Source organism: Dipodomys spectabilis, unplaced genomic scaffold (assembly GCF_019054845.1).
Source record: "Dipodomys spectabilis isolate Male_0828 unplaced genomic scaffold, ASM1905484v1 ptg000212l, whole genome shotgun sequence".
NCBI lineage: Eukaryota > Metazoa > Chordata > Mammalia > Rodentia > Heteromyidae > Dipodomys > Dipodomys spectabilis.
The window spans coordinates 910,427-926,140 of NW_024870889.1; the positions used below are offsets into that span (position 1 = coordinate 910,427).

A 15,714-nucleotide genomic window follows, 5' to 3' on the forward strand; every position below is an offset into this window, starting at 1 on the left:
CTTATCTCAAAAAAATGGTTTTCCCTTTCTCCTGGTGATAATACTGCTACTGCTTCTCCATCAGACTTGATTTATACTAGAAGCTTCTTGACGGTTAAATTTGAGAAGTTAAAAAGCTAGCTATGGGGGGGGCTGGGAAGGTGGCTCAGTGGTAGAGCGCTTGCCTTGCATGCATGAGGCCCTGGGTTCGATTCCTTAGCACCACATAAGCAGAAAAAGCTGGAAGTGGTGCTGTTGCTCAAGTGGTAGAGCACTAGCCTTGAGCTGAAGAGCTGAGGGACAGCGCCCAGGCTCAGAGTTCAGTTCCCACGACCAGCAAAAAAAAAAAAAAAAAAAAGCTAGCTATGGGGCTGGGAAGGAGGCTTGGTGATAGAGTGCTTGCCTCAAGCATGCATGAGACCCTGGGCTCGATTCCTCAGCACCACATAAATAGAAAAGGACAGAAGTGGCCCTGTGGCTCAAGTGGTAGAGTGCTAGCCTTGAGATGAAGAACTGATGGACAGCGCCCAGGCCCCATGACCGACCAAAAAACAAAAAAAAGCTATCTAGGGCAGGGCACCAGTGACTCACACCTGTAGCCTAGCTACTCAGGAGGCTGAGATCTGAGGATTACAGCTCAAAGCTAGTCCAGGCAGAAAAGTCTGAAACTTTTTAAAATTTTTTTTTCTATTTAAGTAGTTGTACAAAGAAGTTCCCATTCTACAAAACAGTATATGAATACAAAGTGTCTGATCATTGTTACCCATTGCTCCTAACCCACCTTTTTTTTTTTTGAGATTAAGTGATTACATAAATTTCACATATATTCCACAGTATTGTAGAATAGTGATACTTAAAGTCAAAACTCTTCATCTCCAATAAACTACTCAGAAAGGCAGGAATGCGGAAGCCTCGTTGCTTATGCCCTTCATTGCTCACAGCAGAGCCAAGTGCGCCTTGTGTTTTTTGGCTTTGTGTAAGTTTTTGTGTATCCTGGAGTCACGTCTCACACATTTTCTCCAAATCCATGAGTAGGTTTTCATGTTTCTGTTCTGTCAGTTTGGAGGATTTGTAGAGGTAGGGGACATAACTATGTGATCAGCCCTCTATTTCATTGTTACTCTCAGAAGTTACTCCTCAGGGTTTGTGCGCGTTTGTTTCTACAGCATTGAAACTTGAACCAAGAGCCTGAGAATGCCTGGCAAGCTATACACAGTCATAAAATTTATTTAAAAGTTAAAAAAAAAGTATTTCGAGGTCTAAGACACTCAGGATGGCCTTCAACTTGTGATCCTCCTTGTCTTAGTCTTCTGAGTATCTGGAACTACAGGCATGAACCACCATACCTGGTTCAGATTCCTTGTTCACCTCTTAGCTCTTTTGCTTCTGTAGTACTTAGGAGAAGCAGTCGTTTAACTTTGCTGAGCAAGGGCTGATGGGAGTCTGGGAGCACATTGGGATGTCTTGGAAGGCCGTCATGGTGGTGAATCTTCAGCGTCCTCTGTGGAGAATATTTATGCTCTTGTGTGTGTACGTGTGCTTGAACTCAGGGCCTCGTGCTCTTGCTTGGCTTTTTTTTTTTTTTTTTTGCCAGTCGTGGAGCCAGAACTCTGGGCCTGGGCGCTGTCCCTCAGCTCTTCAGCTCAAGGCTAGCACTCTATCACCTGAGCCACAGCGCCACTTCCGGCTTTTTCTGCTTATGCGGTACTGAGGAATCAAACCCAGGGCCTCATGCATGTGAGGCAAGCACTCTACCACTGAGCCAACTTTCCAGCCCCTCACTTGGATTTTTTTTTTTTTTTTTGGGTCCGGTCATGGGGCCTGAACTCTGGGCCTGGGCACTGTCCCTCAGCTCTTCAGCTCAAGGCTAGCGCTCTACCACTTGAGCCACAGTGCCACTTCCGGCTTTTTTCTTTTTACTTATGTGGTGCTGGGAATCGAACCCAGGGCCTCAAGCATACAAGGCAAGCACTCTACCACTGAGCCACCTTCCCAGCCCCGGATTTTTTTTTTTTTTTTGCGCCAGTCCTGGGGCTTGAACTCTAGGCCTGGGCACAGTCCCTAAGCTTCATTTGCTCAAGACTAGCTCTCTACCACTTGAGCCACAGTGCCACTTCTGGCTCTTTCTGTGTATGTGGTACTGAGGAATCAAACCCGGGTTTCATGCATGCTAGGCAAGCACTCTACCACTGAGCCACCATCTCAGCCCCCTGACTTGGCTTTATTTGTACCACTTGAAGCACAGTTATACTTCTGTTTTTTTGGGGGGGGAGGGGTCCAGTAGTGGGGCCTGAACTCTGGGCCTGGGCGCTGTCCCTCAGCTCTTCAGCTCAAGTCTAGCACTCTACCACTTGAGCCACATGCATGCAAGGCAAGCGCTCTACCACTGAGCCACCTTTCCAGCCCTACTTCTGTTGTTTGATGGAAATACTCTCTTGGACTTGTCTGCCCAGGCTGGCTTTGAATCTTGATCCTCAGATCACAGAATTATAGACATTTGCTACCAGCTCCTAGCTAAATGTGTTTATTCTTTAAGCCCCTCCAAACACGAAAATGGCTGCCAATAGACCTCATGCCAAGCTTCTCCCAGGCTGGAGAGCAGTGTGTCCGGCAGGTCTGTCCACATATAGTCACCTGATACCCCCTTTTATGATAGACTCTAATACATACAGCAAAGGCGGAGGAAAGGGAAACCCCAAGAAAGGCTACCTGGAAATGCGTCTGAAATACCTGCATGTGCAACCAAGAGAACCTAACTTCCTCTCAAAGTTCTTCCCTGTCATATGTAGTCTTCCGCCAACACCCTTTGGCTTTCTGATACAAGGTCCCATGTAGCTCAGGTTAGCCTTGAACTTAGAACCCTTTTGCCTCAACTGCCCAAGTGACTGGGAAGACAGATCTGAATCACCATGCTTTGCTATAGTTTTTTTTTCTTCCAGTAATACTGGAGTTGAACTTGACCATGTCCCCCATTCTGTAGTTTTTTGTTGTTATTTTCTTTATTTTTGTGGCAAGCATTTGCTCCTTGGACTCTAGAACTTCAATTCTGTAGGATCATGCTACATTTTTTGCACAACAAGAGGCTTTAGACTTCCTTCTCTGGGAAGGATGGTTATTTTTATTTTTATTTTTTTGGCCAGTCCTGGGGCTTGAACTCAGGGTCTGGGGGCTGTCCCTAAGCTGCTTTTGCTCAAGGCTAGCACTCTCCCACTTGAGCCACAGCACCACTTTTGGCTTTTTCTGTTTATGTAGTACTGAGGAATCCAACCCAGGGCTTCTTATATGCTAGGCAAGCACTCTACCACTAAGCCACATTCCCAGCCCTGGTCCACAAGATTTTATGGCTGCTTTGTGTTTCAGCTCTTTGTTCTGAGCTCAGGACTGAACATGCAGTAGGTGAAGTGCTTAGAAAACAAGAAAACAGAGGCAGGGGCTACGTAAGGTTTCAGTAAAAGTCAAACTGTGCTAAAAGACAGCCAAGTAGGGGGTGTGATCAAGGACCCTGGAGAACTGCAGGCCTGATTGCAGTTTCTTCTACCTAGAAAGGAGGAAGCAGGAAGTCCTTATTTGGTGAGTTAAATAGCCCTAAGCTTATAGATAAGTAGTATGCTAAGGGTGCAATATAAAAAAGCTAATGTTGGGTTGGGAATGTGGCTTAGTGGTAGAGTGCTTGCCTAGTATGCATGAAGCCCTGGGTTCAATTCCTCAGTAACAAATCAATAGCACTAGCCTTAAGCAAAAGAAACCCAGAGACAGTGCCCAGGCCCTGAGTTCAAGCCCCAGAACTGGCAAAAAATAAAGCTAATATTATTAAACACTATCATTTATTCAATATCACAATAATACACAGCCCCACAGAAAAGTTTGAGATTACAGAAATTTGATTGGTGTGTCACATCCTCAGCATGAGAACAGTGCAATGTTTTGTTATTTTTCATTACCATAATAACAAGCTTTTAATTCAGTTAACTCTATGGGATTTAAAAGTTACAAATTACAGAGCTGGGCACTGGTGGCTCATACCTGTAATCCTAGCTATTCAAGAGGCTGAGATCTCAGGATTGTGGTTCAAAGCCAGCCCAGGCAGGAAAGTCCGTGAGACTCATCTCTTTTAACCACTGGAAAACCAGAAGTGGTGTTGTGGCTCAAGAGGTAGAGTGCTCGCCTTGAGCTGAAGAGCTGAGGGACAGCATCAAGGCCCAGAGTTCAAGTCCCACAACCAAAAAAAAAAAAAGGTTACAATTACAGAACTAATATCCTCATAGAAATTTAAACAGATGTTTAGATGTTTGGGGATGTGACTCGGGTACAGAAAGAATATGAAATGGGATGCGTAGAGTTACCTCTCAGGAGCGCTGAGTCTCATGCAGGTGCCTCAGGGGGAACTTCTCAGCAGGTGCGGGCGCATGCATGCAGGGGAGGGTGATATTGTCCCAGGGCCAGACCTGGGGCCCTGTCCATCTGAGGGCAGGGGAGAGTCCACTGGTCTGGTGCCTGGCTTGGTTGGTGTGGTCTGTCAGGCATCACAGCCCCCGGTGGCCTGTCTCCCACAGCATGCTCTCCAGAAGGAGCTTGCTCCTGCCCTCCACATAGGGCTGGTGTAGCCACATGGACAGGTAGCTGAGGGACAGGTCTCGGTCGGCCGTGTGTGCCAGCTCTGCAGCCACTGTGTGCTTCAGGAGGAGGTCCTTCCGGTACATGTCAGAGAGCTGGCGGGAAACCTCATCTGGAACAGAACAAGCTGCCCTGGAGACATCATTGGAAGACTCACTTGACACAGACTGAGCCACCTGGTGGCTCCTTATTAAAACCGGAATCAGGGGCTGGGAAGGTGGCTCAGTGCTAGAGCGCTTGCCTTGCATGCCTGAGGCCCTGGGTTCGATTCCTCAGCACCATATAAGCAAAAAGAAAAAAGCCAGGAGTGGCGCTCACAGCGGTAGAGCGCTAGCCTTGAGCTGAAGAGCTGAGGGACAACGCCCAGGCTCAGAGTTCAGGCCCCACGACCGGACCCAAAAAAAAAAACAGAATCTTCAGAGGCACTGAGCTAGGGAAGGAGCAGGTGTGTTTACTAACCTAGCCAGTGCCAATTAGTCCATGATGTGAAGCATGAAGTCACAGAGGAAATACAGGGTTTTCAGCTTAACCCTTAGGTTACTTGCAATGACTATAAACAGGAGTCATCGCAAACCAGCTTTATTCCAATAAATATATAATGGTAGATACTTTGCCCTGTCTTCCCTCATTTTAAAGAAACCAAGTCTCAGGTGGGCACCAGTGGCTCACACCTGTAATCCTAGCTACTCAGGAGGCTGAGATCTGAGGATCATGGTTCAAAGCCAGCTCAGGCAGGAAACTCTGTGAAACTCTTTATCTCCAATAAACCATCAGAAAACTGGAAGTGGCACTGTAGCTCAAGTGGTAGAAGGCTAGCCTTGAGCTGAAGAGCTGAGGGACAGTGCTCAGGCCCAGAGTTCAAGCCCCATGACAGACAAAAAAAAAAAAAAAAAGCCAAGTCTCAAGTCAACATCAAACATCTTAGCATTTTTTTTTTTTTTTTTGCCAGTCCTGGGTCTTGAACTCAGGGCCTGGGCACTTTCCCTGAGCTGCTTTTGCTCAAGGCTAGCACTCTGCCCACTTGAGCCACAGCATCACTTCTGTCTTTTTTTTCTGGTCACGAGGAATTGAACTTCATGCATGCTAGCCAAACACTACCACTAAGCCACATTCCCAGCCCCTTAGCCTCTTTTTTTTTTTTTTTCAATTGTGAAAATACCGTACAGAGGGGTTACAATTACATGGGCAAGGCCCTTAAGCCTTCCTTTTGAACTCAACTAAAAGTAATCCTTTATAAAGTATTTCACAAAGCTTCAATAAATTTCACTTTGCTCAGTTTCCTATGAGGTTAACTGCAGTGCCCACCAATTTTTAAAATTGAAACAAAACCAAAGTAATAAAAAACCTTAGTAATAAAAGAAAATGAGAGCTTTTTGTCTCCATGGAAGAAGTAGAATTCATTCTATTCATTGGCTTTAAAGGGTGGCTAAGCGCAACTTGCATCATGGCCTCTAATTATGCTCTGCTGATGATCTCTGTTAATTAAAGCCTGGGAGAAACACTCGTTTTAAGATGTCCCACCTCCCCTCCTGAGGACCAGGAAGAGGTACTTACAGAAATAGGTGGTAGGCCAGGTATGGAACAGGGGGGGGCGTCTGTGCTCCTCCCCATAATAATAATTTTCTAGCTCACAAATTCCCTTGGTAGTTGAAGATAGCTTTTCCATTTTCACCTGTATTTTAGCCTGAAAAGATATTTAGAATATGAAAATATGAGATGAGCCAGACACCGGTGTCTCACACCTGTACTCCTAACTTCTCAGGAGGCTGAGATCTGAGGATTGCAGTTTGAAGCCAGCTTGGGCAGAAAAGTCGGTGAAATCTTTTTTTTTTTTGGTTGTGGGGCTTGAACTCTGGGCTTGGGTGCTGTCTCTTAGCTCTTCAGCTCAAGGCAAGTGCTCTACCACTTAAGCCACTTCTGATTTTCTGGTGGTTAGTTGGAGATAAGAGTCTCACGTACTTTCCTACCCAGCTGGCTTTGAACCATGATCCTCAAATCTCAGCTTCCTGAGTAGCTAGGATTACAAGCACGAGCAATCAGCACTCAGCGCTCAGCGTTGTAAAACTCTTATTGCCAATAAACAACTCAGAAAAAGCTGAAAGTGGTGCTATGGCTCAAGTGGTAGAGCACTAGCCTTGAGCACAAGAGAGTTCAAGGCAGTGCCCAGGCCTTGAGTTCAAGCCATGGGACCAGCAAACAAAACAAAACAAAAAACAAAACATGAAATCTCTAGTCTCAGATTCAAGAACTAGAAGATTTCAAAACTCAGAACAGGTCTGTGGTGCTACAAGTCCTCTAACTAAACACCATCAACTCCACAAGCAGCCAGTTTCCAGGGAGATGAAAGGAGACGGTTATGGTTTCATTAATTTGGATTACTTCAGTAATAAGCTGCGGATTTGCTTATCAGAGGAGAGAGCTCGCTGAGCTTCACATCACTAGATTTCCCCACATTACTAATGCTTTACCTCCAAAAGCCTGAAGGGATGCCAGGCCATGAAAGATGGGAGAAAAGGCATTCAATGAGCTCATTTCTATCATTTATTAACTGCCTTTGGGCTTACTGAAGCCTCTTTGTGCCTCCATCTCCCTATTTATGAGACAATAATAATGAAAAGCTGCCCCACACATGAAGGCAGTGGTGAGAATTTGATCTTGGCAGAGCCTCAGAAGACCTCAGGCTCCACCCCTAGCCTGTCACCGTGTGACACCAGCAGGAACCATCCACCCCGCCCACTGTGATCTGAGGCTGATCTCACAGCCCTCATAGCTGGGTAAGGTATGGATCCATGTTTGTGAAAAACCTACTCGATTACTAATCTCAGAGTCTGGAAAGTAAAATAATTAGAAGTAATGAGGATTTCAGTAGCACAGGTCTATTAGAACCAAATTTTGGACTCCTAGGTATATGTAAACACGTTAATCAAAATCCTCGCTCCTTGCATGGGGTCCTTCCAACCACCCTCCAATCACATCTGAAGTGGCATGTGCTCAATTTAGCTGGCATAATCTTTGAAGAATATTACTTAGCTCTCAAGTCTTGCTAGACTCAATATCTCACTTTTCCCAGCCTCAAGAGGTAGGACTCATTATTTCCACTTCACAGCTGGGAAAATTACTCAGGGCTGAGCTAGGGAAGGACAAGGTCAGAACCTGATACCAGACCTCTGGTACCAGTTTTTTAACACCCAATTCTCTGCTCTTTCCTCTACATCTGCACCAGTATCTGCACAAGCTGCCTGCTACTACCTGACTGTAAGAACAGCTTACAGCAAGGCAATCCTGGAGGTCTGACCCGAGGCCAAGGGCCAGCACTCAGTTCTGTAGCTTGGCTGTTATCGAGGACAGTAGCAGGCATATGTGCAGCTGCACTGCCAGCCAAGCGCGGGTAGTGCTTCCTAGCCACAAACAAGAAATGAGCGTCCAGCTCAGGGAAATGGGCACATCCAACCCCCAAGCCAAGTCTGGGAAACCACTCTCTCTAAAGGCTGGGGAAAAATAGAAAAAATAGAAGATCCTTATGGCACCAACTGTTTTGGGTGTGTAGGTGGGTACTTGGACTTGAACTCAGGGTCTGGTGCTTTTGCTAAGCTTGTTTGCTCAGGCCTGGCACTCTACTACTTGAGCAGCACCACAGTCTAGCAGTTTGCTAATTAATTTAAGATGAAGTTTCAAAAACTTTTCTGCTTGGGCTGACTTTGAACCTCAATCCTGTTTAGCTAGCATTACAGTTTTCTTTTGGTTCTTCTTTTTTATTTTTTGTCGGTTATACTGCTTGAACTCAGGGCCTGGGTACTGTCCCTGAGCTTTTGGGCTCAAGGCTCGTGCTCTACCACTTTGATCCACAGTACCATTTCCAGTTTTCTGGTAGTAATTTGGAGATAAGAGTCTCTTTCTTGCCTAGGCTGGCTTTGTTTGTTTTTTTGCCAGTCCTGGGGCTTGAACTTGGCCTGGGCACTGTCCTTGAGTTTGTTTTGCTCAAGGCTAGCACTCTACCCACTTGAGCCAGTGTCACTTCTGGCTTTTTCTATGTACATGGTACTGAGGAATTGAAACCAGGGCTTCATGCATGCAAGGCAAGCACTCTACCACTAAGCCACATGCCCAGCCCCCTAGGGTGGCTTTGAACCATGATGCTTAGGTCTCAGCTTCCAGAGTGGCAGGGATTACAGTTGTGAACCACCAGTGCCTGATACCTCTCTCTCTCTTTTTAAAATCAGCATCAGGGCTTGGACTCAGGGACTCACCCTTGTTCAGCTTGCTAGGTTGATGATCTGCCACTTGAACCATACCTCTACTTCCATTTCACCTAACAAGATTCTCTATAAAAGGCATGAAGCTGGGGCCGGTGGATCATGCCTGTAATCCTAGCTATTCAGGAGGCTGAGATCTGAGGATCATGGTTCAAAGCCAGCCTGGGCAGGAAAGTCTGAGACTTTTATCTCCAATTAACTACCAGAAAGCTGGAAGTGGCACTATGGCTCAAGTGGCAGAGTGCTCGCCTTGAGCTGAAAAGCTGAGGGACAGTGCCCAGGCTGAGTTTTGGGCCTGACCAAAAAAAAAAAAAAAGCACCAACAAGCTGGGTGATGGGGGCTTGTGTCTGTAATTCTACTACTCAAGAAACTAAGATGTAAAGGATCGTGATGCAAAGCCAGCTGGAGTAGAAAAATCCATGAGTCTCCATCTCTAAAATAACTAAAAAAAGCTGGCTGGAGGCCTGCTCAGGTGGTAGAGCACTAGCCAAGAAAGCACAAAGCTCTGAGTTCAAACCTCTGCACCAGCAAAATAAATAAATAAATGTAAAATATCAAGTCCAGATTGATACAAATAAATAATTGAGTAGCAGGTAAATCTCCCAAGTAGAATTCTAAATAATTTATAGATACTCTGCCCTTAGAAGGCTCTTACATTTAAATGTCTGAAAACTAACAAAAAAAGTAGTATTTTACTACACAAGAAAATTATATGAGGGGCTGGGAAGGTAGCTCAGTGGTAGAGCGCTTGCCTTGCATGCCTGAGGCCCTGGGTTCGATTCCTCAGCACCACATAAGTGCTGTGGCTCAAGTGGTAGACCGCTAGCCCTGAGCTGAAGAGCTGAGGGACAGCGCCCAGGCCCAGAGTTCAGGCCCCACAACCGGACCCCCCCCCCAAAAAAAAAAAAAAAGAAAATTATATGAAATCCAAGCTCTAATGAGCATAGAGTTTTATGGGGACAGAGCCATCAGTTTGTCTATGTACTGGTTATGGTTGACTTAGCAATACAGCTGAGTTGAGGAGCTGCAAAAAGAGATGTTCTGGCCCACAAGTCCTCAGATATTTACTAGGCAGACCATCAAAGCTGTTGGGGCTTCCTCAGACAATGCACAGGACAGGGTGTGGTGATGCTCACCCATATTCCCAGCACTCAGGAGGCTGAGCTAAGCCTGTCCTTGTCTCAAAGCCAACAAACAAGATTTGTGGGATGGATGGAGGAGGAGACCATTAGAGGAGAGGGAGGTGGAGAAAGAAGGGCTGGGGGGAGGAGGGGAGGAAGGAGGGGAGAAGGAAGAAAGGATCAACAGTGGTTTTCAATGCCTCTAGTGGTCAAGCAAACCCCAAATAGGTCCGCTGGACTCAGGGACAGTGACCACAGATGGCTGGCGTCTTCAGGTCTTACCAAACCATCCAAAGTGACCTGCAGTTCCTTGCACAGTGACTCAAGTTCTTTATCATCTTCTGGACATCTCTTTTCTTCATTTTCACTGAACACTGGGTTGATGTTTTCTAATTCTATCTGTTCTTTATTCCTGGACAAAATAAAAGGGGTAGAAATTACACTCTAGAAACTCACCTCCTGACAGATGTGTTGGCACATAGAGAGAATCCTGACGCTTAGGAGCCTGAAGCAGGAGAATTACAATTTCAAGACTCATCTGGGCTACATGACAAGGCTCTTTCTCAAAAGCAAAAACCTCTTCAAAAACAGCCTTGTAGTGGCTCACACCTATAATTCTAGCCAGTCAAAAAGTCTGAAATCTGAGGATCACAGTTCGAAGCCAGTCCAGGCAGGAAAGTCCATGAGACTCTTATCCTAAAGCTGAAAGTAGAGTTGTGGCTCAAGTGGTAGAGTGCTAGCTTTGGGCAAAAGCTGGGGGATAGACTCCAGACCTTGTCCCGACCAGCACAAAAACAAAACAAACCCAACCTCACTTTGTTACAGTAAATTCCAGAAGCTCACTAGCCACATATGTCAGCCATCTTGCATAAGCACTGCTGTTTTATGTCATTCTAATACAGGCTTGGTTATTTTCAGCAGTACTAAGGTATTAACTCAGGGCATTGTGATTGCTAGGCAGACATTAAACCACATGAACCACACTCCCTGCCCTTTTTTTTTTTTTTGGTCGGTCATGGGGCTTGAACTCTGGGCTTGGGCACTGTCCCTGCGCTCTTCAAGGCGAGCACTCTACCACTTGAGCCACAGCACCACTTCCGGTTTTCTAGTGGTTTATTGGAGATAAAAGTCTCATGGACTTTCCTGCCTGGACTGGCTTTGAACTGCTATCCTCAGATCTCACCCTCCTGAGTAGCTAGGATTACAGGCGTGAGCCACCAGCACCCAGTGGTTTAGTTATTTTTTTCAAACAAATGTCTCATGTTTTTTTTTGCCTGGAGCTGCCTCAGACTATATGATCTACGTATGGCTCCCCTGTAACCTTGTGTGTTTGTTGAGATGGGATCTCCCTAAATTTTTGCCAGAGCTGGACATTAACTGTGAGATCGCTTAAGTAGTTGGGATTACAAGCATGAGTTACAATATCTGGCCTTGGTTATTATTTACATACATAACAAATATGTTTACTGGTCAATCTCACCATAGATAAAACCCAGTACCCAGACAAGTGCTCTACTGCTGAGTTATAACCCGGCTCTTCACATTCCTTTTGCTCTAGACTTTTTTCCAGTTCAGCCCTGAGGGCATCCTTGACAGAGGGCTTAGTGGGGGTTATACACAGATGAGTAAGACATGGATTATTTCCTGCAAAAGCCCTCAATCTGTGAATATGCCTTTTATTTATTTATTTTTGTTTTGTTTTTGGGTCCGGTCGTGGGGCCTGAACTCTGGGCCTGGGTGCTGTCCCTCAGCTCTTCAGCTCAAGGCTAGCACTCTACCACTTGAGCCACAGCACCACTTCCGGCTTTTTTCTTTCTGCTTATGTGGTGCTGAGGAATCGAACCCAGGGCCTCAGGCATGCAAAGCAAGCGCTCTACCACTGAGCCAACTTCCCAGCCCCGTGAATATGCCTTTTAAACAGAAGGCTGTGACTCCAGCCACTGGTGCTGTTGGAAGGCTTCTGGTTACAGGGATGTGTGTGTTCCTGAAGAGGTTTTGGATCCTGATTTTTTTGATTCTTCCTCTCCCCACCACCCACTTTTTTTTTTTTGCCCATCCTGGGACTTGAACTCAGGGCTGAGGCGCTATCCCTGAGCTTCTTTTGCTCAAGGCTAGCGCTCTACCACTTGAGCCACAGTGCCACTTTCGGCCTTTTCTGTGTATGTGGTGCTGAGGAATTGAACCCAGGGCTTCTTGCATGCTAGGCAAGCTCTCTACCACTGAGCCACATTCCCAGCCCAAGGTTCTTCCTGTTTTGGTGCTGGCCACGAGGTAAACAAATATCCTCAGTCATGAGCTACCAGAATGCATAGAGACAATAGGGCCAGCTAACCATGGACATAAACCCTTCTTTTTTTCTTTTTTAGTGGTTTAAGGCTGAATACAGGGCCTTGTATAACTATATCTCCAGCCCAAATCTTTCCTCCTTTTAAGTTGGTTTATTTCCAGTATTTGTCCAGAAAATAAACAACAAATCAAAACTAAAGTGGAGCTATGGCTCAAGTGGTACAGTGTTAGCCTTGAGCAAAAACAATCTTAGGGATAGTGCCACACACATACCCACACACAAATTATTCATGTTGATAAGTTCTCTGAGAAGATGCTTGTGATTCTTCTGCTCAATACGTAAGGAAAAAAGTCCAGAACATGAGGGTTTGTGTGTACTTACAGTAAGCTGATTTTCAGATTGGCGATGTTATTGGCAGTGGTAAAACCTGCATCACTGAGGGTTTCCCATTTCAGTATTAAATTATGCCAATCAGCTGCATTGTCCTTAATTTTTCTTGCACTGACTGATAAGTCAGGTTTTCTGGGAGTTGTAGTTTCAGGAGTTTTTGCTGATAGGGAGTAAGAGAAACATAATATGGAATGAGTGATTACAGTTGGAAGGTAAACACTCTTTTCTTTTTTTTTTGGTGCTGGTCCTGGGGCTTGAACTCAGGACCTGGGCACTGTCCTTGAGTTTTTTTGCTTAAGGCTAGCACCCTGTCACTTGAGCCACAGCACCACTTCCAGCTTTATGGTGATTAGCTGGAGATAAGAATCTCATGGAGGGGGCTGGGAAGGTAGCCCAGCGGTAGAGTGCATGCCTTGCAAGCATGAGGCCCTGGGTTCGATTCCTCAGCACCGCATAAACAGAAAAAGCCGGAAATGGCGCTGTGGCTCCAGTGGTAGAGCTCTAGCCTTAAGCTGAAGAGCTGAGAGACAGCGCTCAGACCCAGAGTTCAGGCCCCATGACCGGCAAAAAAAAAAAAAAAAAAAAAAAAAAATCTCATGGACTTTCAGTTTCCTTAGTAGCTAGGATGGTATGAGCCACCAGCACCTAGCAGTAAATGTCCTTTTGACTTTCAATAGCACAATGATCTGAAATGCTACATCACTGGACAAATAACTTCATACAAACTAAGAGGACTTTCCCAGTTTCACAGTTCCATAAAGTCTTTGCCTTTAGAGGCTGGAGATGAGGCACACTTTCTGCTGAAGTTCCTGTTTTCTTTTTTTTTTTTGGTTGGTCATGGACTCTGGGCCTGGGCACTGTCCCTCAGCTCTTCAGCTCAAGGCTAGTGCTCTACCACTTGAGCCACAGTGCCACTTCCAGCTTTTTCTACTTATGTGGCTGAGGAATTGAACCCAGGGCCTCACACATGCAAGGCAAGCGCTCTACCACTGAGTCACCTTCCCAGCCCTGGAGTTCCTGTTTTCTTTCCACAGGATAAGCCAGCCTTGAGGCTTAGCACTCTCCTCTCTAGTCTTAGGCACTCTGACACTTGTTCAGTCTCGTGGCTCACAGGCAACTCATCATGCCAGAATGCCTAGAGGGTGCCAGGGAGCCAGACCTGACCTCGACTAGGCTGTCACTGACCTGCAAGAGTCCCATCTCCTCCATCAGTACATCTCTGCCTCAGTACTTTTCTCAACCCTCATCTCCTGCTCCTCCATGTGCAGCTAAAATGAGCTACTTGGAAGCACTTGAAAGAGCTTTGGCACATTCAATTTTCTCTGAAAGTTTCTTCCTTCCTCAGGCTAGTGCTATTGATCATCTCTCAAGACTCACCCAGATCCCAGTGGAAGTGCTCTCTAGACCAAGGATGAACTCAGATTATCTGTCCTCCTCTAGACCCTCTTGTGCCCTCCCATCTCTACTCAGAACCCTTACAAAGGCTTGTCGGAGCCCTTGAGGAGTTCCTAGGTCACACAATAGATATATGCTTTTGAGTCTAAACTCTGAAGACTAAGCTGCCTAGGTCCGAATTCCAGCTCTGCCAGCTGTGAGGTCAGGGCTTAGCTAACCTCTATGTTCTCATCTGTTAAGTGAGGATATAAATAGGATCTGCTTCCTAGGGTTGTTAAGAGTAGACATGTGCTCATCCCTTTTCCAGGGTGGTTTTCTCCCACTTAATACAGTGATTTTGAACTCAAGGCCCTATACTCCTCCCCCACACTCTAAATAACAGAGTGGCTTTTTTTGTTGCCGTTGCCAGACCTGGAACTTGAACTTGGGGCTTGGGGACTGTCCCTGAGCTTCTTTTATGTTCAAGGCTAGCACTCTACCACTTGAGCCACAGTGCCACTTCCGGTTTTCTGAGTGGTTTACTGGAGATGAGAGTCTCACGGACTTTCCTGCCCCGGCTGGCTTTGAACCGCGATCCTCAGATCTCAGCTTCCTGAGTAGCTAGGATGACGGACGTGAGCCACCGGCGCCCAGCTGTTCACTCATTCTTTAAACAATAAATATGTTTTCTGGTTGCCTATTTATTATCCTCTGCACATGAGAGAGAAGTAATTAAATGAGGGAGACCAGGACTGCCTCCACGGAACTTAGTTTCCAAAGGAGAGGCAGATCAAGAAGTTCGGACTTACTCTAAAAACAAGTGAGAGTGAGCAATAGGAATGAGCTTTGAGTCGAGCGGTGACAGGACTGGATTAGGTTTCTGGAAAGTCAAGAACAAGTCTGCCTGGATCCCGCCAGCTGGGAGAGGCCTTGCTGCGCCGGATCCCTGACGTGATTCCCCAGTGAGGTGAGGAACGCACGGGGTCACGGCGAGACGCGAACGCGGTTCCGCGTCAGGTTCGTAGACGCTCCTCGGTCAGCGCGAGCCCTGGGCGCGACAGCGTGACAGCTTTCATTACAGGCGGCGCGCGCCGCCGGTAACGCTGGCCGAGGGGGCGGCAAGGGCTCACGGCGGCAGGCCCGGGCACCCGGAGCTGTGTGCGGCCCGGGCACCCGGAGCTGTGTGCGGCCCGGGCACCCGGAGCTGTGTGCGGCCCGGGCACCCGGAGCTGTGTGCGGCCCGGGCACCCGGAGCCTGCGTGCGGCCCGGGCACCCGGAGCTGTGTGCGGCCCGGCGGCCCCCTCGGCCGTCACCGGCCTTCACTCCGCACGTGAAGGAGGCCGAGCCTGGGTATAACTGGTTCCCGCGCAGGCTGCGGAGCTCGTGCGGGGCCAGCGGGTTGAGCTGGAGCCCAACACGACCACAGTGGTCCGGGGAGTTGCTCCGAGGCTCAAACCGCTAAGAGGGGCAACCATAGTCGCAGCCACCCCGCCGAGAAAAGCGAATCCCACCTGACCCACCTCCGGAAGCGTCCGCAGCCATCCCGGGAAGCAGGCCGAAGCCCCGCCCCCGCCGGAAGCTGCGTCACTTCCGCCCCACCGGCTGACACTTGTGGAGGCGCCGCTCCAACCCCCCACAGTCAGCTGTCGCTCCCGGGGGCGGTACCCGTTGCCTAGGGAACGGGCTCCCGGCAG

The 15,714-nt window shown here is 47.3% G+C and overlaps 1 protein-coding gene across 2 annotated transcripts; it reads right to left on the reverse strand.

Moving 5' to 3' along the window:
* Positions 1 to 1,255: 1,255 nt before the first annotated feature.
* LOC122122595 (cyclin dependent kinase 2 interacting protein) lies at positions 1,256 to 15,598 on the reverse strand. 2 transcript variants are annotated; one of them, XR_006150182.1, is made up of 6 exons: positions 15,541 to 15,598; positions 12,637 to 12,805; positions 10,251 to 10,380; positions 6,148 to 6,277; positions 4,323 to 4,705; positions 1,256 to 1,480 (listed from the first exon to the last, which is right to left on the reverse strand). XR_006150182.1 is itself a non-coding variant. In XM_042696863.1 (5 exons), the coding sequence occupies exons 1-5, from the start codon at positions 15,560 to 15,562 to the stop codon at positions 4,503 to 4,505; spliced, it is 654 nt and encodes a 217-aa protein (XP_042552797.1). In that variant the 5' UTR covers positions 15,563 to 15,598; the 3' UTR covers positions 4,158 to 4,502. The 2 variants fall into 2 exon arrangements, 1 of the variants encoding a protein (XP_042552797.1); XM_042696863.1 differs by lacking the exon at positions 1,256 to 1,480 and having other exon boundaries at positions 4,158 to 4,705.
* Positions 15,599 to 15,714: the final 116 nt, after the last annotated feature.